We start from the raw sequence: 22,462 nt of genomic DNA, 5'->3' as shown, positions 1-22,462 counted from the left end.
ACTCTGGCTAGTTAAAACGGAACTGTTGACCCTATACTCAGTGTTCCCCGAGTTGGTTGAGAGTTAAATGGGTACACACTCAGGAGCCCCATTCATCCATCTTCTTTCTTCACCTCCATTTCATGCATGAGTCAGCTCAATTCACACGCTTCCTAAATATCTCTGGAGTCCACTCCCTCTTCTCTTCCACACATGTAGAGCTCCTAGCTAGGTCACGCATGTCTCCTACCTAGATCCCTTGCTTCTGCTCTCAGCAGTTTTTGTTTTTTTCCTCATGTCAATGTGAGGGCGTCTTTTGCTGCACTGCTGCTGGCTCTCTGCTTGCTCAGTAACTGCCTGTTCTGGTCTGCCTGTCCAGCCCCCCTCGCTCTGCCCTGCCCTGCCTTTTGCTTGGCACTTCCGCTAGACCTCACTGAGTTGCTGCCTAACTGTTGGATGCTCAGCGCTCCCTCCTTAGAATGTGGTCCCGTTGCTCACAGTCGATGAATATCTTCTACGTGAGACATCCATTGTAGACCCTGCGGACATGTCAGTAAATGCAACAGCAAAGCTTCCAGAATCGGAGTGACTTTCATTGGCACCCATGCATCTTTCACATTGTTCAGATACCATTTCCATGACCTGGGCTTCAGGACGCTCACATGGCTCCAGTGTGCAGTGTCCGCTGGAGAGTTAGGCATGGTCTTAATTTCACTGGATTCTGTTTAGCTTTGTACATGCCTTCTCTTGCAAAAGCGTCACTGTATTTGTGCCAGTTTAGCCATTGGCCTAGCACGGCCGACTGGCACATACTCACTCACTGGGGGAAAAAATGAACAAAGCCTCCCATGAACCTCATCAGGTAATGTCCGAATGGGCATTTATGCATTTCGCAATACCTTTGAACTTTCCCTCTTCTTAAGGGGGGAGTCACTTATTACAGACCTTATTTTATATAAATCTGATAATTAAAAAGAGAAAAGAATGCTATTCAAAACTGACTGCTTCTGCCAGCTCAGTGTGGCAGCCTGTCTGTAATCGCCACCAGGAGGCCAAACTAGCTACCAGGACTAGCTGATTAACGGTTCGTATCTGAAACAGTCTGCAAAGTAGCCTGAACACCGGCATGTACACTGTGGAAAGAGGTTTGAACCCCCTTGCCTCTGTGGTTGTATAGCTTCCTTCCAGGGTAGGCAGCAGCCACCTGCTCTCTGTAGCTGTGGAGATTTTAGCAAGAAAATGAATGTTGTGTGCTGTGCCATGTTCTCAGCTCAGTAATAACCAACTTATTTTATTGACAGCCAGAGGAGGTCAGCAGTGAAAGGAATTTGACTTGTTTTGCTGGCTGGAATAATTGAGCACATTTTCACTTGACTATGTCTGAACTGTTGGCTTAGAAAGCTTATGGACAAATCAACAAACAAACAAGAGTTGGTGAGCTCTGCCATAGCGCTCCTTCAGTGCAGCCTTCGGGCGTCACCTCCTTGATAAGTATCACCATGACATAGTTGATCTCTCTGGCCCCTCTTGACAGGCACTGGGGACATTATTCAGTCCCCCTTTTCAGTGTGACCTCACTTTCCACTTTCCAAGCCACGTTACTTTTAAGTTAAGCAGTGCTCTAATTACGAGTGTAATTGCTTCTGTGATGGGACGATTATTGAAGATTGAAAGGGCCGATGTCGAGAGGTCTCACTGCTTTGTTTGCTGCTTGTAAGGTCTGTCATAAGCGACTTCCCACTTAAGAACGTGGGAACCTCAAAGGTATTTGTCATCCTTTACAACCAATCAAATAACATTTTGACATGCAAGGAAATGAGCCGTCTAATTATTTTGCCAATATCAGCTCTTACTGTTCTGTGATTTACACTGAGGTCAGGAGTTTACTAGCCAAAGCCAGTGAAACAAACCACAGTTCAGGTAAGGTCGCTGTCGTGATGTTTTTGCTGCTGTTTTTCTAAGGGAGTTTCTCTCTTGGTGCTGGTGTCTGAATTTGTCTTTCTCTTTTCTGTCTCATTCCTGCTCTTCCTTTGGAGAAGAAGGGGTACACACCGAGGAGCTGGACAGTGAACTAGGTAATGCCTTCCCACCCGATTAACCCCCTCTCCGCTTTGAGTTTGCCCTTCTCCGGTCAGTCTTCAGCCTGACTTGCCCATGAAAGGCAGTGCGTTCAGTGACAGGCATCAGCCAGAGCTGTATGTAATGCACAATGGTTACAGAGAACCCGTGGGAACAGGCTGAGATAGAAACAGTAAATCAGCAATGAGTGGTCCTTCAGCTTAGAATTTGGGGAAGAAAATGAAGGGATGCTTGCCGTGACCCCTGAACTTCCTTGTAGTCTGTCTTCGCTTCATTGCGTTCTCGTGTAGTGCGCAGGGTTGTTTGAATAATGTAAGCAAGCCAAGCAAAACAAAAGCTCGGGAGGCAAATGTGATGATCAGTATGCTCTGTGGAATAAAATAATTCCAGTAAGGAGCCGCATGGTTGATGAGCCTTATGACTGTGTTATGTTTAAGTCATGGGCTGTGTGCTGCTGACCGTGTCCCTGCAGTGCGTCACTCGGGCAGCAGGTGCAGTCAGTGTTCAGTGACATTTTCTGTACTGAGCATGGCTCAGTGTAAATCAGCTCCTGACCACTTTGGCTGTTACAGCGCAGGCATCATTTGCGTGTGTCTGTGATGCTGTTTCTTTCCCATGCCGTTGGAGAGCCTTGCCTTGTAGTCACCCTGACGTGATAACAGTGAGATTTGAACACTTCGCTGCAGTCCTCCTGAAGCTTCCCGGAAGAACAGGTGGAAAAGAACAAGCATTTTCAGTAAATTGCAGGGAAAGTCATGGCCGATTGAAAAGTGTTACATGGATTCTCCCAAGATAACTGAGTCTGCTTGCATTTTATCATTGTCTTCACTCCTGCAATGTGGATATATTTTATAGTAATTACTGCTCTGATTTGCTTTTGGTTTTTCTACACACACACACACACACACACACACACACACACACACACAATATTGGGTCACTAGAGCTGTACTATAGAATTTGGCCTTGTTTTCTTCATCATTTGGAAGATTCCCTCTTATAACAAGCATGATCCAGGGGAAAGGTGTGCTCAGAGATGTTTGTTAACCAGGCAGAGTCCACAGAGCAACAGCGCTAATGTGGTCCCTAAGTTCCAGTTTCCATAGCTGAGCTATGCTGAAGGATCTCAGCTCCCTCGAATCCCCACAGCAGGCTAAAGAGTCCTGTCTGTCCACTGTCCTTCATAGGGACAGGCAGTGTGTCTTCGTGGATGTTTGCTTTTGCTTAAAACATAATATAATCAGTTTCTCTGTTAAATATTTTCTGACCTTCTACTGTTTTCCAAAACTAAATGGCAAATTCTGGGACAAACAGCTTCCTTTTTTTTTTTTTCTTTTTTTTTTTTTAATTGATGACCTATTTCTATTTTAAGCATTAAGACACTAATTCCTGTTATTAAGTTAATTACCACATTGGAAGTGAGAAATCTGTCTTTTCATTTCAAAATAAGTTTTAGCTTAAAAAAGTTCAGAAATTTTATAGAATTGGTTCATCTGTTGCAGAATTGTTTAATTTTGGGTGTGTGTTTGTATGTATACATGCTAGTATACAGAATGCTTACCAATTGAGCTATCATGAAAAGTCCCCCCACCCCCTACTCAGAAATACCAACTGATTGAATTTCTCAACTCCAGAATGTTAAGTTGTTGGTAGTACAGAGGTTCAGGTCAAGGGCAGTTTCACGTATCCTCTTCTTACTCCCCCAAAGCACAGGTAATGGCTTATACACTTCCTTCTCTGTTCCTGGTTTCTAACATGCCCACAGGCAAACAATAGTGGTTACATTAATATTTGCCAAATTAAGAAAATCAAGTACCTATTTCTACCATTTTTGAAGATAATCAGGTCAAATATTTTAAGTTTGGTAGGAGATCTGGGTCAATTAGTCACAGCACTATCCTTTCCTCTCATCCTTTCTTCTGCCCTCTGACTGTGCAGCAATTTGCATTTTAACCATCCAAGCTTCGTTTTCATTTATATGGCGATTTCTAGCTTGGTAAGGGGAAACTGGTTCCCAGGCATTTGAAGTTCATTGGTCCTTAAGACCTGATATTACAAACAAAGGCCATGTTACATCAATATTTGTAAATTGGACCCATCTTTTTTTATAGTACTAATGTCTCCTAAACTCAAGAGACATCTTAACATCTGCAAAGTGTCTTTTATAAAAGAAGGAAGGAAGGAAAAGAAAGAAAGGAAAGAGGCCTATCTCTTTGTTTTCAGACATAACCTGTGTAGCAAATGCCATAAAGTTAGTGTCTCTGGATGTGCAGCCAAATCTGAACAGAATTTGAACTTTGAGTAACCAGTTTGCATGTGTCTGTGTGAACATGCACATCTCCATTACACTCTATGACTGTTGGTAACATGTAAAAACCCTCTGCTGACAAAACTGTCAACATCTGCAAATCCCCACAATAGATCATAATTAAAATACTATGTAGACAAAACAAAAAAAAATTTATTGAAATCTCCAAGAGAAAAAAACACAAATCATATATACGTGAAAATCCTCAAAATAACAGCCAATTTCACAATGGAAACTTTGAAAGCCAGAAGATCCTGGAGCAATACATTCCAAGTCCTAAAAGGCTATGATTGACAGGATGTAATAATAACATACCCAGCAAAACTACCCACTGTAATTGAAATTGCAAGAATTTTTTCTAAGATATAAAGTTTTTTTAAAAGTTTGCAACCAATAAATCAAACGTAAAGAAAATACAGGAAGCAGTGTTTTCAGTTGAACAAAGGAATGAGCATAGCAAAAACACTGTGGGACAACATAGAAGCCCTAATTATTAAAACGTAGAGTACCACAGAGAACATAATGCCACCAAAAATCAACAATAAGACAAAACTGCAGTTAACATACATTTCAATTGATGGCTTTAAATGTCAGTGGCCTCAGTTCTCCAATCAAAAAATACCAACTGAATGAATACAGACATTAAGACAAAATCCATCTATCTGTTCTCTACAAGGAACGCATATTAGCTTTAAAGGTAGACACCACCTTAGAGTAATAAGATGGACCAAAGTACTCCAATCAAATGGGACCAGGAAATAATCAGTTGTTGCTATTCTAATATTTGACTCTATATACTACAGACTTGAAAGTAAAACTAATCAAAAGAAATAGAGACACTTCATCCTAAACAAGGCAACAGTTAATGAAGAAGACATTACAATTCTAAAGATGTGTGTGCCTAACTCTTGCACAAAATTTCATTTTAAAAATGTATTACTTGATTTAAAGACACAGATTAACATCTGTCTCGCAATAGCAGGTGATTTCAATACCCCAGTTTCTATACTAGATGGGTCACCCAGACATACATACATATATACAGACAGACAAACATACAACATAACATACATCAGAATTTATTGATAGTACATATCAAATGGACTTAATGGTTTTCTACAGAATACTCCTCTCAAACACCAAAGAATACACATGTCATTCAGTAACACACAGAAGACTTTTCTAAAACATACCATATCCTGAGGCACTAAACAAATCTTTACAACTCAAAATGATTGAAATCAGTCCACATATTCTATGTGATCACAGTGCAATGACAATAAAATTTTAAAATAGACAGTAATCTCTAATAAGTACACAAACCCATGGAGATTCAACAATTCATTTCTAACGCATGATTGTGTCAAAGAAGAAGTCAAGAAAAAGCAATTTTTCCTTCAACTAAGAGAAAAATGAAAGCACAACAAAACTTCGGAGACACATTGAAAGCAGTACTAGTAGTAAATTTTCAGTTCCTAGTGCCTACATTAAAGAAATGAAGAAGAGGAGAAATAAATGGCTTAATCAAACAAGTCAGAAAAGCAACCCAAATTCAGACCCAGTCAACAGGAAAAACAATAATAAAAGCAAACATTAATGAAATAGAAACAATACCAAGAGTCAGTATGTCTAAGAGCTGTTTCTTTAAGAAGATAAAACAAAATTAATCGATAATTAGTCAAGCTAACCAGAAGAAAAAAAGAGAGGAGAGAAAGCAGCCAGGTTAACAGATTCAGAAGCAAACAGGAAAAACATTACAACAGATATTAAATCAACAGTATTATAAGGGAACACTTTCAAACCCTGTCCTCCATTAAGCTGGAAAACCTGAAAGAAATGGATAAATTTCTAGATTCAGCCAAATCACCAAAATTAAACCAGGAGGACATGAGCACCCTAAAGAATTATAACTAATGAGGAGCTTGCGATAGTAATGAAAAGCAGGGCCAGGTGGATTCACAGAATTCTGTCACCCATTCAAAGATCCACAGCCAATCCTCCTTAATCTACTGAGGCACAGGGGAGGGCAGGGGGAGCACTTCTAGACTCTGAGGAAGACAGCATTGCTCTAATACCAAAATCAGATAAAGACAACAACAACAAAAAAAAATTATGGGCCAATATCTTTGAACATAGATTTGTTCAATAAACTACTTGCAAGCAGAATAAAGAGATCCATCAAAAACATTACAAATCATTACCAAGTTTGTCCTATCCGTAAATGAAGGAAGGGGTAAACATACACAAGTCAAAAAAATATAAACTACAAAAATCACATGATCGTATTAATGGATGCAGAGAAAGCCTTTGACAAAATTCAACATCCATCATACCAGAAATTCTAGAGAATGTGAGATGAGAGGGAACTTACCTCAAAGTAATAAAGGCTATTTATGAAAAACCCACTACCAGCATCATTCTGAATTGAGAAGAGCTTGAAACAGTTCCACTGAGCTCAGGAACCAAACAAAGGCTCATCCAGTAGGGAAATTAAAGAGGGAATTAAAGGAATGTGAATAGGTAAAGAAGAAGGCAAAGTACCTCTGTTTGCAGATGGTATAACATCGTGCATTAGAGATCCCCCAAATTCAGCCAGGAAATTTCTAGAAATGATGAACAAATCAATCAGTGTGTCAGGATATAGAATTGATTTGCACAAATCAATACATCACCAATGTACATGCACTTAATGAGATCAATGGCCCACTCTCACTCACAATAACCTGGAAAAAAAAAGAAAATATCTTGGGATAAGCCTGGTCACCCAAGAGAAGGGCCTCAACAATGAAAAGTTTAAACCTCTAAAGAAAGACACTAGAAAAGGGATAGATTGTCTATGCTCGTGGATTGAGTAGATTTAATATTGTAAAAAAAAAACTGTTTTACCAAAAGCTGTTTACAGGTTCAGTGCAACCAAAATGAAAATCCTCATCTCATTATTCACAGAAATAGAAACCAAAATCTTAAAATTCATGGGACCTCAGGTAGCCGTAACAATCCTGAACAACAAGAAGAATGCTAGATAGATTACCACACCGAATCTTAAGGTATGCTCCAGCATCATGCTAATAAAAGGAATATGGTACTAGCACAAATCCAGATATGTAGACCAAATGAACAAAATTGAAGACCCAGACATGAGCACACATAACTTAAGCCACTTAGTAATTGACAAAGATGCCCCAAAACAATGGTTGGAGTAAAGAAAATATTTTCTACAAATGCTACTGGGAAAACTGGATATGCATACACAGAAGGATGAAAATGGACTTGTACCTATTGCCTTGCAGAGACACTAACTCAAAATACATCAAAACCTAAACATGAAACCGGAGAGGCTGACACTGCTAGGCAGGAGCATATGATTTACCTGTGAAAAAGGACTTTCTGAATAGACTCCAGTTGACCAAGAAAGCCAACAATTGACAAGTGGGACTTCATAAAACTAAAGTGCTTTGCACAGCTAAAGAAGCCATCAGCTGGGTGAAGAGGAAAACCACAGTATGGGAGAGAATTTTTGCTACATACATATCTGAGAGGCAGTTAATATCCAGACTATATAAAGAATGAGAAAGACAAAGTAAGGCCTAGGACTAACTGGACAGTGGCCAAAGAGGAAGGGGGTGAAAGAGGCTAAGAAATATCCTTAAAATGTTCATCATTTCTAGCAACTGGAAATGCAAATATTACAACTTTGAGATGTCATCTGACCCCTGTCAGAACGGCAACCGTTCACCAACAAACGAGAAATGCTAGAGGGCTGAAAGGGAAGAGAGAACCCTCATTCACTGTTGGTGGGACTACAGACTAGTGCAGCCACTGTGGAGGTCAGTGTGGAGAATTCCCCTAAAGCTAAAAGTAAGGCTACCACATGACCCACCTCTCCCATTCTTTCGCATACGCCCGAAGGACTCATGGCTTCTTACTCTACAGATACTGGTTCAGCCATGGTTGTTGCTATTCCAGCCATAATAAGTAGGACTGGGAAAACACCTAAATGCCCTATGAATGAATAATGAAACTGTGGCATAGGCACACTGTGAAATACCACTCAGATTCAGCTGTAAAGAAAAGACAGACTATGAACTCTAAGGGTGAATGAATACAAGTAGTAAAGACCACATTGTGTGAGGTAACCTAGACCCAGAAAATCAAATGTCATGTGTGCTCTCTCAGTAGAGCTCCTAGCTCCAAATCCTCGCAAACCAAATCCTCATCCCTCATCAAGGAAACTAATTGTTGCAACAGATGGAGACCTTTACAGAAAATCACAACCAGTTAAAATGGTCGTCGTTGGCCCTAGTCCCAGTGGATACATCTATAAATAAATTCCGTACCTAAGGCTCAGGGAGCATTGTGGGAGAGGGGCAGAAAGATTCTAAGAGCCAGAGGGTCAGGAATCCTGTGAGATTGGGTCTCCTAGGAATTAGTGGGTGCAATGAAGTCACACGAATATGGGCTGCCTCAATACGAGGTGAACAAGCAAAACAGACTCGCCAATGTGACGGGAGGTAGGAACCATAAGGCCTCAGCTCTATATGAAGTACTATAGGCAACTAAGGAATGCTTCCCATGGGAGAAGTAATCTTCCGCAGGGAAGAACATGCCAATTGATTACTTAATACCAAATGGTCAGCGCTGTAAACATGCATACAAGTAACTATACAGGTTGAACAGGTTACATTTAGGAACATTCATAATATACATGTGTTCATGTAACGACAATAATAATAAAGAGGCTGTGAATTTGAAAGAGCAAGGAGAGGGGTGTATGGGAGTGTTTGGGGGGAAGCAAGGGATAGGGGAAATGGTGTGGTTGTATTATCATCTCAAAATTAAGTAATAACTATATAATTCTTTGAATTGAAAAATAAGGCTGGTTCAAAGTAAGCAATGTCTCTGGTATTTGTGGTGCTCAACTCACACTCTCTGACTAGTGATTCTAGGAATAATGAGTCCCTGCGGAGGATAGTGTTACCCAGGCTTGCCTTACCTACACAAGCGCTTTAAAAATCAAGTTGAGTAATTGCTGCCCTGCCCGAAAGGACTGCCTGATGACACAGATGCAGCCTAGGTGCTTCCTCCCATGAGAAAAACACTCCAGTGCACAAGACTTGCTGTCATAGGTCCATCTAACCGCACTCGGGAACTTAGTTCATAAGTGAGTTTCCAAGTTTGGTGTTTAACCTTGGGAGGCAGAGTTCACTTTTTGCCTGGGGCCATTCCACCCTTGCTTTTAAAAGATGCACATAGATGTGTGTAGGTGCATGCTGGCAGTCCCAGCACTCCAGCAGTGAAGACCAGAGCAAGTGTGAGACCAGCCTGGCCCACCTAGTGAGGCCTAGTCTGTTTTCTACCCACTAGAGGGACATACAAAAGAATAATATTTGCACACAGCAATGGACTATCTTGTGTCCTCTTTCATACGTAAAGTTCCGGAAAGACAAACACATGTAAGAGTGAAGTGACATTGTGTGTACTTCGGACAGCCAGCTCGGCCTGCCATTTTAATTCACCCAGTAGTGTCTTAATTAGGAACAAGGACCAACTGAGATGCAAGTTTAATTTTGTCACAGGGAAAGGAAAATAAGACCGCTGAGTTGAAAATGAAAGGAGAGTAATTTTTATGTGTTCTTGCTTATGTGGCAAGGTAGTCTGGAAACAGAATGAGGAAACTATGTGCACTTGAGGGTGGAACTAGGAATAAAGGAAGTTTGAAGTATTTCTATTAAAATCTAATTCAATACTTGGCTGATGACGAAGGCAGCTGGAACTGCCTTTATTGTTTTATTTTTCTTAAGTAAAATGCCAGTAGATAGAGAGTCATTTTTCATGTTGAAAAGTGCACAGAACAAAGTAAAAAGAGTGCACCAACGCCTCTCCGTGTTAGAATGCACATTTTGATTGTGTTCAGGATATTTGAATGCATCTCTTTCCGTGATGGACTCGGTTGCTGAGCTCCTGAACCAGTGCTTGTGCTAATGTTCCTTTGTTTTTCAGAGCTGCCTGCTGGCTGGGAAAAGATTGAAGACCCTGTCTACGGTGTCTACTATGTAGAGTAAGTGCCCGAGGATAATCCACGTAGAGCTTTTGCCCTCCTGGGCCATTGTGTATTTATACAAAACACATCTTAGCATCATTAAAAGTCCAAAATAATAATAATAATTTTATAATGAAGATATGAAGAATTTAGTAAGTAAATATTCACCAAACCTGAAGGACTTTCAGAAAGGAAGTCAGTACGTGTGGCTTTTGTTAATTTCCCAATGACTGAGACCCAGTCTGCACAACATGCGCCCAGTATGCGCGACAGGTGCTCAGCGTATGCCCAGATCTGAACTCACAGCAGTTACTTATTTATTCACTGGACCATTCTAAAAGGGTTAGACAGATCTTAATCATTTATGAAATTTTTCCAAGAGTAAGAAAGAAACAGAAAACTGGGATAAGATGCAGGGCCTGTGATCTGTCCCTCCTGGCTGCTTCCAGGATTCTCAACCCTTAGTGTGATCGCTTTACTGTGCACTTTATTCTAGCATTGGGCATGTGCTTTGTCCTTTAACTAAAACCATCGATTAGCAAGATGCAAAAAAAAGAAAATTTTAAAAATAACCAAGAGGTAGAATATTGAAGACACCATTAGTACAACATACACCACAGCTTTGCCTCTGAGGAAAAGGAGAGACGACTGAGACAGTTCCTTTGAACAAGGCAAACGCCATGTGAAGTTTGTGTCATTATCCATCCTGCCACAGTGAAGATTAAAGGTCTCCTTCCTCTTTCTCGTGTTGCTGCCGATAAAAAGTCTCTTGTATAATGCCCCTGTAATAGAGCACGTTATGTAAAAATGCCAGGCCGCTTTAAGATGCCACTGTCTTATTGTAAAGCAGTTACAGGAGTTCAGCGGAGCGAGTGCCCTTGACCAGTACAAGTCCTGCTTTCCCTCTACAGAACAGGGAGAAATTTCATCATCAGATACAAGCAAAGTCATTTCTATTGACCCTCATAAAGTACATTTCCTTTGTGAGGTCTGAGGATCTTTTATACTGATAAATAGAGAGGCTTCTGCCAGGCAAGGCCGGGCTTGCATTAGTACTTAGCTAGCTTGTGCGCTTAATAAGAAAGGACGCAGCTGGGCACCACTGTGAACAGAAGAAACCAGGTCCTGAAGTGGGAAGGCATAACTTACTATGTCTGCCTCTCTGTGTCTTTTCATGCCTGATCCACGGGGTGCGTTAGTGGCAGGCAGTTTCTTAAAATGAAATTGTCTAAAGGAACCAAGAGGTAAATATCCTTTTAATAAGAATTAAAGATATTCTGTCTCCCCTATTTGATAAACCCTTCTTTAAAAAAAAGTCCGATTTTCAAAAGCAATACTTAATGTTTTAAATAATAACGTAATAGGTATGCCCCCAAACTTCTAATGAACTGTTATTTTGGCTTAAGGAGTATGTATATACATACATATACATATATGCATGTACATATACATATATGCATACATGTATATATGTGTGAAACCATCTATATATGCATGTATTTATACTTAGCATAAATGCAAAATAAATAAGGCCATCACACAAAAACACCCACGTGGATGATGGGTGTGTGCGTTGATATGTGTTGTGGGGGTGGGGTGGGTTTGTGTGCCCTGGCCCTACTAGTAACAGTCATCCAAATGTCTGGGTCTTTGACACTTTAGACACATCACTTAGTTTGGCCATCTTTGGTGTAGCATTGCCTATAGGCTGTAAATTTGGTCTTTCCTCTTGGTCATTGGGTTAGCATAGGCGACAGATGTTAGTGGAGTCCTTTTGACTTGAGTCTTAGTCTTCTACATAACTTGCTATGTGAAGCCATTCAAGAGTTTTGCCATTGTAGATCACAGATAACATCACAGCTCCAGTTGAATCTTAATTCTTTTTTTTTTTTAATTAACTTGAGTATTTCTTATATACATTTCGAGTGTTATTCCCTTTCCCGGTTTCCGGGCAAACATCCCCCTCCCCCCTCCCCTTCCTTATGGGTGTTCCCCTCCCAACCCTCCCCCCATTGCCGCCCTCCCCCCATAGTCTAGTTCACTGGGGGTTCAGTCTTGGCAGGACCAAGGGCTTCCCCTTCCACTGGTGCTCTTACTAGGATATTCATTGCTACCTATGGGGTCAGAGTCCAGGGTCTGAATCTTAATTCTTAATAGTTCAGAGTGTACGTCTTGGTGAATTTAGGGACCTTTCGTCTCAGATGATACAGGTAGAGTCACTGACTCAAGTCCTCACATTCAAAAGCAGCCATAGCTGAGTGAGCATGCTAGTTAATGATGTCAGACCAAGGGAACTACTCAGAAGTGTATTTCCCTTCCCACCATGAAATGCCATCTTGTCCCCAATTACATGGTTCACATACTCAATTGCTAGTTAGAAAAAAAAAAATTGCATGGAAAACTTTAGAAATAAATAAAATTTGTTTCAAGTTGGGTGTCCTTCCTGGCATGGTGAGGTCTCTTTCCTTTCTGCTCCATGAAGATTAGGCTGCAAAGCACCCCCGCTTCCAGCACATCTACACTTTATGCACTGCCTGCCTATCAATCACTTGGTGGCCATCTCAGTTACAAGGTCAGCTGTCAGTGTCATACTCTGTGTTCAAGTGTCCCTTATTTAACTTCATGATAGACCCAGAACACAAAGGTAGTGGCGTCAGCAGTTGGAACATGCGGAAGAGGCAGGCAGAAGTTCCTTTAAGTGGCTAAGGAAAGGAAAGGAATCATGTGTGGAAACTGCTGAGGGCTACGGTGAATTGTTACTGTGCTTGTTTTGTAAATTAAACTTGGTCATAGGTGCACAGATGCAGAGGGAAAACCGAAGTTCATATAGGACTGGACGTTATCCTGGGCTCCAGTGTTCACTGGGTCTCTGGGAACACATTCCCTGTGAACAGGGACTTTCTGCTATGTCAGTAAGAATGCTGTGTGCCTCAGGACGTAGGCTCGGAATTTCTTTTTTTTTTTTTTTTGGGTTCTTTTTTTCGGAGCTGGGGACCGAACCCAGGGCCTTGCGCTTCCTAGGTAAGCGCTCTACCACTGAGCTAAATCCCCAGCCCCTGGCTCGGAATTTCTAATGTGCGTTCCAGCCCATACCTTGGCTTTACTGCACACACAGCGTTTCCGTCTTCCTATCTGCAGATCCACACCAGACCTCTGATGTGCCCCATTCCCTTATTTACTTGCCCGGCTAGAATGAGTATTTCCTCCCTGAAAACTGCTTTCCTGTCTTCCCAGCCACATCAACAGGAAGACGCAATATGAAAACCCAGTCCTAGAAGCCAAAAGGAAGAGACAGCTTGAACAACAGCAGCAGCAGCAGCAGCACCAGCAGCAGCCGCAGCAGCCTCAGCCACCGCAGCCAGAAGGTCGGCTTCTTTGCTGGAGGCTTTTCCCTGAGCTGGGAATGTGGGGCAAAGCCGAGGCACTGACACCCCCGTGTGGTCAGAGCTGGCCTTAGTGATAGACTCTTTCTCCTCCTCTAGCCACCCCTCCCCCCCCCCCGACGGCACACCCCAGCACACTGCAGAAGGGGGCGCCCCTGCATAACACTCAGACCTCTGCCTTGCTTTAGAGGGAATTTAGCCTGCAGAGCCCTCTGAGAGGGAGGGAGTTTGGGCCCCTGCAGCATTTGCGTGGTGATCCCTGTCTAATCCAATGCCCCTTTAACATTCAAGCAGAGTTTCTGGGAACTAGACTCTTTTGTCATATTAGAAACCCTGCCCAGAAGGATCTGTGCTTCTGGGAAGTTACGAAGTCACATTCCCAATAGAAATAACAATAACCCAGGAAGAGGGGACAACATTAAATCTCCCAGGGCTCGCCCCATCCCATTCTCAGAGGCTCACTGTGTCCAGTTTTTCGGGTAAATAAAAATCACAAACATAAAAAACAAGAATAATTTTCTGAGTAAATATATTGAATTTGAGCAACTTTTTTTTTTTTACTTTTTATTTCTTGAACCTGCTTGAAGATTTATTAGTTGACCCACAGTTTTAATGGCTAAAAGATGTGTTATTTAATGAGTGTTTTACTAATATGTAACCATCAATTTATTAATACTTAGGATTTTCCTAATTTTTCACTAAAGTTTTTCACTAGGCTTTATATTATCTACGTATAATATCGATTATGTGAATATGAACTATAACACTTTTGTTCCCACAACATTATATTTATAACATTACATATAATATATATTTAGTTTATATATTACATATTTTAATATATATTTTAAAGGTGTATGGTGCTGGAAATTGTACTCAGGACCTCAGCACACCATGTATCTACCCAAGCACTGAACCCCTGAACACAGTCAAATATAAACCTTAGACTGTAGGAGTAGCTAAGTGTTTTATAAATGTCCACATCACAAATGTTTTAGCATTAATGATACATAGTTCTTATAATAACTATTCACCTTTATGTATAAAAACAGATATAGATAATATATAAATATAGGTATATCTGTGTATCAATAAGACTCATGAACACTAATTTGAATCTCATAATTTTCATTAATACTCAATTTCAGAAAATACTCAATTTTAACCTTTTAAAAATGTGAAAAGCCAGCATGGTTTACATAGTAATTTCTAAGACAGGCAAAACTACACTGAGAAACCCTGTCTCAAAAAAAATCCAAATAAATCAGTATGTAAGTAAATAAATGAATGAAATGTGTTTTAATGCCTTGTATTATATAGAAGCAGACATTGAGCCCGATTTAGCTGGTAAACCATGTTTTACTACGTGCTACCCCTACTTACCAGCTGAAAAGTTCTCTGCCTTAATTTCCTTTTTAATTTAAGGATAACTTTTTAAAGATAACACAGAAAATGTGGTTTGAGCTGTGGGTGCATACAGCTAGATGTGTTAGCTAAGGGAAGGTGACCGCTTTACATCTCAGAGGTCACTCACTGCATGGTGTTACTGGGACCTGGCAGTGGCTTCCCTTGGGTTTCAGAGACAACAGAAGTTAGTGCCTGAGCAAAACAATGGCGTGCATTTTCATCCAACTCACCATGCAAGATAGGTAGGCTCAGCAGACCACACCACCCCTCACTGAGCCTGAAGGAGGTCCTTTCTCACAAGGCCACCTTCAGGTGAATGCACACCTTAAAAAAACAAAAGAAAGGAAAACCAAAATTTGTTTTCACTTAAATCCTTTAAAATCAGATTTTTACCAGTCATGCCATATTTCTTTATCACGAGAGAGAGATCTCACCGACCTTACCACAAAGGGGGTTCAGTTGGCTGCTTCTTTTGCTCACAGACTATCTTAGTTACGGTTTCCATTGCTGTGAAGAGGCACCATGAACAAGCCAACCGGTATAAAGGACCACATTTAATTGGGGCTGGCTTACAGGTTCAGAGGTTTAGCCCATTATCATGGCTGGAAGCATGGCAGCATCTCTTAAGAGTGCACACCCTAGACCAAGCATATTCAAACCACCACACCACCTACTGTTGGTTCATTGGTCTGTTGCTAAGAAGGTAAGTGGCTTGGCTTTTTCAGAGACAAATCAGGAAACTACTTTTCTTTCTTCTAGAGTGGACAGAAGATCATGCATCTGTTGTGCCTCCTGTTGCTCCTTCCCATCCCCCAAGCAACCCGGAGCCAGCCAGGGAAGCTCCACTTCAGGGTAATGTGGGCTTTTGATTGCATTATAGTTCCAGCTCTATGGTATCACTGTTAATTTCTTCATCACACTGAGAGAGAGAGAGAGAGAGAGAGAGAGAGAGAGAGAGAGACCCCCACACACACATATTTCTGCCATATATACATGTGGAGGTCAGAGTACAACTTGTCAGAATTAGTTCTCTCTTTTCACCAGGTGGACCAAATTCAGGTTGTCAGACTTGGCATGAAGCACCAAGGTATCTTGCTGTTTCTAAAGTCTCATTTAAAAAATGAAGACTTGTAATTCATATGTCTCAACACTGCTGACACTTCCGGCTTGATAATTCTTTGTAAAGAAGAATGTCTTAAGCACTTACTTATGGGATTCTTATCCATGTGATGTCAGGAGACTATACCCATCTCCCAGTGGTAACCAATGATGATCAGAAAGGTGCCCAGACACTGTCAGATCCCCCTGAGGAGCGGAACCATCCCTGAGTTGGGCATGAGTGTTCAGGGACCACAGTATTTTCAAAAAGCATGTCAGGTATTTTGAGGTTTCAGGCAACATATTTGCTTCTGAGTAGTATTTCCCTCTAAGTATAAATAACTATCTTAAATGTCCTTCCTGCTGCTGTTTTTTCACTGGGAAGTCCTACAGCATTTAGATGGCTCTTACACCATTTGTAAGTGTAGCCACATAGAAAGGATTGATTGTTCCTGATTTGGGTTCCTGAGCCTTGGCATACTCTTCATTACTCTTGAGTGATAAAAGAGGCGTAGTATGTTTCAGGGTTGCTTTGGGTTTTTTGTTTGTTTGTTTGTTTGTTTTGTTTTTTCAGTAAGAAAACTAAAGTTGTACCTTCCATTGGATGGTATTATGGAATTACAGAACATTAGTGGTAAAGAACCTAGTGGGACATTGTCTCTGGTAGTTGATGCCATTACATCATTGTCAATACCTTTGAGCACACAAATGTATTTTCTTATGACAATGGCTTTCCTAAAGATAGACTATAGCCTATAATAACATGTTAGTTAACACCACCATTATTGTTGTATCCTTCGAATTTCTCAGAATGTGAAATTCCTTCTTTAGCCTTTGTCCGCTTGCTTCACCACTGTCAAAGTAAGAGAGTTGTGTCTGCCTCATTTAAATGCCCTGAACCAGCCACACTGTCAGTGGACCACCTTGGCGGATTGGGTAGGCTCTCCCTTCTGTGTACTTGCCTTTTCCTCTCCCTCTTTTCTGACCTCTTGATCCCTGTCACTCCCTCTTCACCACCCTATACTTGTCACTTATAGAACTAAACCACTGTAATTAGAGTTCATTGATGTTGTGTTATTTAACAGTAATTTCCTTATCAAGCTTTAAATTTACAGAGACAAGAAACTAGGGGTGTGTGTGTGTGTGTGTGTGTGTGTGTGTGTGTGTGTGTGTGTGTTTTATTTTGTTAATTTTCAGTCAGGTAGAATCCTTTGATATGTATGAAATTATAATATTATTGAAACAGTGTGACTATATGTGCACGCACACACACATTTTTCACTAGCTCATGTGCTAAAAGAGAATTGTCTTAGAGGTGAATAAAGATTGAAAGGTACATGTCCTGGGCATAGCATGTACTTAAAGCACCAGCTAAGACTGCTTGGCATTTCTCTCTCTGTTTCATCTCAAGAGTCTCCCTCTTGTTTTGTTCTGTTTTGAGACATGTTTTCCACTATGCAGTTCTGGATGGATTAGAACTAGTTGTATAGATTAGGCTGGCCTCAAACTCACAGAAATCCTCCTGTCTGCCTCCTGTGGGCTGGGATTAAAAGCAAGCATCACTGTGCCCAGAGTCCTGCCACACTCCCAGCCTTTTGGCTCTTTTCTTTCTTCTTCAGTTCTGTTGAAAGTGGGCTGAGAAAGTCCAGGTCCACTGAACTCTCCATGGAGTCAACTGTCCTTATAGCCAGCCCACAGTGCAGCCTTCATGTTGATCCTCCTCCCTCAGACCTAATGAGCGTCTTTGGAGTATAACTGATGACAAAGATATACATTACGTCCCGTTTCCTTCTCTGAACTGGGTCTGTAATAAACTTTAACTTAGCCTTTAGCTTCATTGTTTATGACTGAGCTGCACATCTTAATTTTACACAGTGGATCAAGAAGAAGCCATTTTGCCCACTTGGCGTATTGGTTAATTTCTAAACTAAATTCTCCTCTAACTCTCCTTCCCAGCACCTGGCCAGTTTGTAGCTGTGTTCTTCAGCAAGCTCTCAGCTTCCACATTTGGTTCGGGGATGGCTTTCTGCAGTTTCCTCTCCCCGCTGTACTCCGTCCCCCATCTCTATAACTGATTTATTGACTCTTATTACATGCCAGAGTCTCCCTCTGAGCCTTTCATATTCGTTGTCCAATTTCATTTTTCTTTATAATTATTACATTAAATTGGTACCATCTCTGTCTGACTTTAGACGTGCAACACCCCCAACCAAAGGTCTGATGGCTGGCCACAGTGTAGCGGAACCTATCTGCAAATGCCCACTGTCGTGAGAAATAGGTTAAATTCTGGCTCATAACTTTCTATCATCCTACTTTTTGTGGGGCACTTGATTGCATGAGCTGAGTTCTACTGTTAGTACAGTGTCACTGGTTACGTATTGTCACGTAGGTTTAAACTTACGACAACTGCAAGAACTAAAAATTGCATTTCTTTGGCCATTAGCCTCATTTCAGGGCTGCCCTACCCATTTATGCGGTGTGGTGCCTGCTGTGTAGGTCACTGTAAATACACAATGTTACCAGCATTGCAGTCAGTGATGGTGGATAACTGCCAGTCCAGAGAATTCGAGTACCAGAGCTTAGAGAACTTCCGGCCTGGCAGAGAGCGTTGAAGGGTAGCTCAAGGCCGGAGCTTTGAACATAATCCAGAAGATTCTCATTCAGTGGGCATAAGGTGAGAACTAAAATAAATGCCTTTTAACAGCCTTTCAGATGGGTTCACAGATACACAACCAGGTCTTACAACTATCCCAGGAAGTCTCAATAGATGGCATGGACCCCACAGAGCTACAACCAAGCGCATGGGAGAAAATTCCTGATGCACCTTAACTCATGACCCACCCGTAACTAAAGCATAATAAAAGGTGCATTAATGCAAAAGTCTGATGTTGTGCGTGTTGTGCAAACTCAGAGAAGCTATGTGGCACATTCTCATGTCCTCTAATTCTGCCTATAATAAAAATGAAAGGTACCTCTATTGGTTACTTCTTTTCAGCATTCTTCACTTCCTGTCGAATCTGTTCATTGTGCCTTTCTTTAGCCATTCATGCCTTCAAGAGAAGGAGTTAGAGCACCTCATACATACCAGACGGTACTCGGATTCTAAGCCCTGAATCTGCAAATGAGTCTCCATGGGGCTTACATTCTAGTGAGTCTAGCACATGCTCAGTTCTCCTTCAGCATAGGCACAGGAAAACAGAAACTCAAGCCAGTCAGTAAGATATGTATTGTGTTAAAGTAGTCAATTCTAAGGACAAAAAAAAGCAGGAGATGTTGCAGAGGCATTGCACTTTTAATAGTGTAGTCTGAGAGAGTCTCAGTGACAAGTCAGTAGCTGTTGATGTCTCTGCCTGACTAAAATGTGTTCACTTCAAGCTCTCTAAACTCCTGTCAGCCTCTTCCGTAAGGTCTAGGCCATTGGGCTTCCGTAGCTCAAAGGCCATTCTCCCTGTCCTCAATTTCTTACCTGATACTAACTGGCTTAGAAGCCATCTCCCAGAAGTCCTCACTGGAGGTGCCATCCTTTCCCCCTACACCTTGGCAAATGACTTTGCCTGGCAAATCCTGCTAAGTCTTGCCTCTGTTTAACCACAGTTACAGGGCTGCCGTTTGTTGAGTTTCCAATAAACCTTGGACTCCACTGGAGAGGAGGTTTGTGAGAGGACCTCTAACTACAGCCAATTTGAAACAGCCTCCTTTGTAAGAGCCAGAGACTTTTAAAAATATGCAATTAAAATCTGTGTGTGTGCCCAGAGACCTTTTAAAGCCTTTTAGTTATAGCTAACCCAAAATAACTTTCCAACTGGGTGCCAAGGCTGCTAAGTGCAGAGGTGCATGCTAACTTCTTTTTCTCCTTTAAAAATAGTAGATAGATAGATAGATAGATAGATAGATAGATAGATAGATAGATAGATAAATAGATAAGATACATACATACATTGATACGTAGATGATAGGGATACATACATACATACATACATACAACCATACATACATAGATACATGGATTCATAGATAATATAGATAAATGGTAGGTAGGTAGATAGACAGACAGACAGATAGAAATTCCAGTGAGCCTCTTGGAAGCAGAGGACGACTTAGGGAAGTCCTGAACACAACTTTGTGGTACTCACATGCTCCTATTTGTTTGTTGGTTTATTTATGAATTTATTTATTTGAGATCATCATGCTTGAGCACTGTGTTTACATCATTTCCATTCACTCCACTTTGTCCCACTCCATTTTCTCCTATGCCCCAACTGTCTCCCAAATCCATGACGTATTCTTCTTCTTTCATTATTATAATTACTGTGTGTATGGACAAACACTTAGATACAGTCTACAGAGCCCATTTAGTGTCGTTAGGGTGTATATGTGTTTAAGACTGATGTCTTGGGATTGGATAGCCTATCAGGGAGCAAGAAAACTGATTCTCATTCTCTCTCTCTCTCTCTCTCTCTCTCTCTCTCTCTCTCTCTCTCTCTGTGTGTGTGTGTGTGTGTGTGTGTGTGTGTGTGTGTGTGTGTGTGTGTGTGTGTGTAGCCATCGATGGCCTATAATTCTAGAGGTGGGCCTGGCAGAATTTTGTCTATCCATGTTTCCATGTTTTACCTGGTATCATCAATGTGTAGGTCTTGTATACGCAGCCATATAGTTGAAGTACAACTTTCTGTCCTATCTTGAAGACACTATCCAACATCAGGGATCTTGGACCTCTGGCTCTTAAGACCTTCTGTTCCTCTTCATGCTGTGCGCTGAGCCTTAGGCACAGAGGTTGTGTTGTAGATGTATCCCTAGGGACTCTGAGTCCCAAAGTCATTTATTCTCTGCATTTTGACCAGATACTGTGGTAGTGTCCGTCATGATGAAGGGAAAGAACTATTCTTATCTATGGACATATAGATAGGTATTTAGGATATAGGTGGAAAGTATATTGGTTAAGGAGTATAGCAGTAGTAAGTTCTTCTCCCGGGCCTATGATCTAATCAGCCAAAGTTGGATAGCTTCATAGTAGTAGGCATGGATTCCCTTCTATTGGATGGGTAGTCCCAAAAGACAGCTGTTGGTTACCCATAAGACAGAAGTGCAGCATTGAAAATATCTCGCTAGGCCAGTTGGTGCTGAGGTCATAGGCTTTATAGCTAGGTAGGACTATTGATATTGTTCGCCCTTGGCAGCTTGCATAGCACCTTCAGATACTTTGCAGCCAGTCCTCAGGGAAGGCTGTCTCTTCCGAGTCAGTCCCAGCTTGATTCTTCCAAGTTCTGTGACTAAAGTGTGTGCAGTCTTTAGCAATGGGGACATGCCTTAAAATTCTGGGAGGCAGCCAAGGTCAATGCCAATAGCCTATATCGTTTGAGGTGAAGGGTGTCCTCTGTAATCTGCAGATCACCAGCTTGGAGAGAGATTCCCTGTGCCTGGAATTGTGGTGTTTGTTATTCTATGGCTCATGCGAGGAGCATGTATCCCTTGGGATGTCCCTGGGGATTATCACACTATGTGATGTAACTCTGTTTAAGCTGTGTGTGTGTGTGTGTGTGTGTGTGTGTGTGTGTGTGTGTGTGTGTGTGTGTGCATATACACACATATACATAGATGTTATGTATGTGATTTTAAATAAGCTTATAAAATATGATTCTCTATGGCTTTCCAAGCACCGTCAGAGTTATTTATCTTTAGAGGTCTGGGATTGTAGCCCAGATAGCTAAGTGCTCATCCCATATGCATGAGGCCCTGAGTGTGGTTCCCAGAGCCCACATGAAAATGCTAGACATAAAGATAAGCAATTCTAGTGTCAACTCTGGCAAGGCAGAGACAGGAGGGCCTCTGAAGCTCTGTGGCCAGCCAGCCTGAAGTAATTGTTGAGTTCCAGGCCGAGAGATCCTGTCTCAAAGGACATGACAACAATGTCTAAAGATGAAATCTGAGGTTGTTTTCTGGCCTCCACACACATCTACACATGTACATGTGAGACATATATATATATATACATATATATGTGTGTATATATATATATGAGACATATATATATATGAGACATATATATATATATAGAGAGAGAGACAGACAGACAGACAGACATGCACACAAACATATATACATGCTTTAAGACAGAGAAACCTTAGTAGGATTGGGAATTGCCTAGCTAATTAATTTATCTTGAGTAAA

The 22,462-nt window shown here is 41.3% G+C and overlaps 1 protein-coding gene across 51 annotated transcripts in view; it reads left to right on the top strand.

Annotated features, from left to right (window-relative positions):
* Nucleotides 1–22,462, top strand: part of Magi1 (membrane associated guanylate kinase, WW and PDZ domain containing 1) — a 605,639-nt gene that overhangs the window by 511,203 nt on the left and 71,974 nt on the right. For 22 of the 51 annotated variants that reach the window (NM_001401825.1, XM_006236927.5, XM_039108183.2 and 19 more), the window contains 4 exons: nucleotides 2,019–2,054; nucleotides 10,367–10,424; nucleotides 13,641–13,771; nucleotides 15,956–16,048. In NM_001401825.1, the coding sequence (NP_001388754.1) occupies nucleotides 2,019–2,054; nucleotides 10,367–10,424; nucleotides 13,641–13,771; nucleotides 15,956–16,048 (318 nt within the window). Of the gene's footprint in view, nucleotides 1–2,015; nucleotides 2,055–10,366; nucleotides 10,425–13,640; nucleotides 13,772–15,955; nucleotides 16,049–22,462 lie in introns of all 51 variants that reach the window. The other 29 variants (XM_063286565.1, XM_063286557.1, XM_063286562.1 and 26 more) reach the window with 2 other exon arrangements.

The sequence above is a fragment of the Rattus norvegicus genome, chromosome 4, assembly GCF_036323735.1.
Source record: "Rattus norvegicus strain BN/NHsdMcwi chromosome 4, GRCr8, whole genome shotgun sequence".
NCBI lineage: Eukaryota > Metazoa > Chordata > Mammalia > Rodentia > Muridae > Rattus > Rattus norvegicus.
The sequence above is the reverse complement of the archived record's forward strand: the minus strand, read 5'-3'. Positions and strand labels throughout refer to the sequence as shown.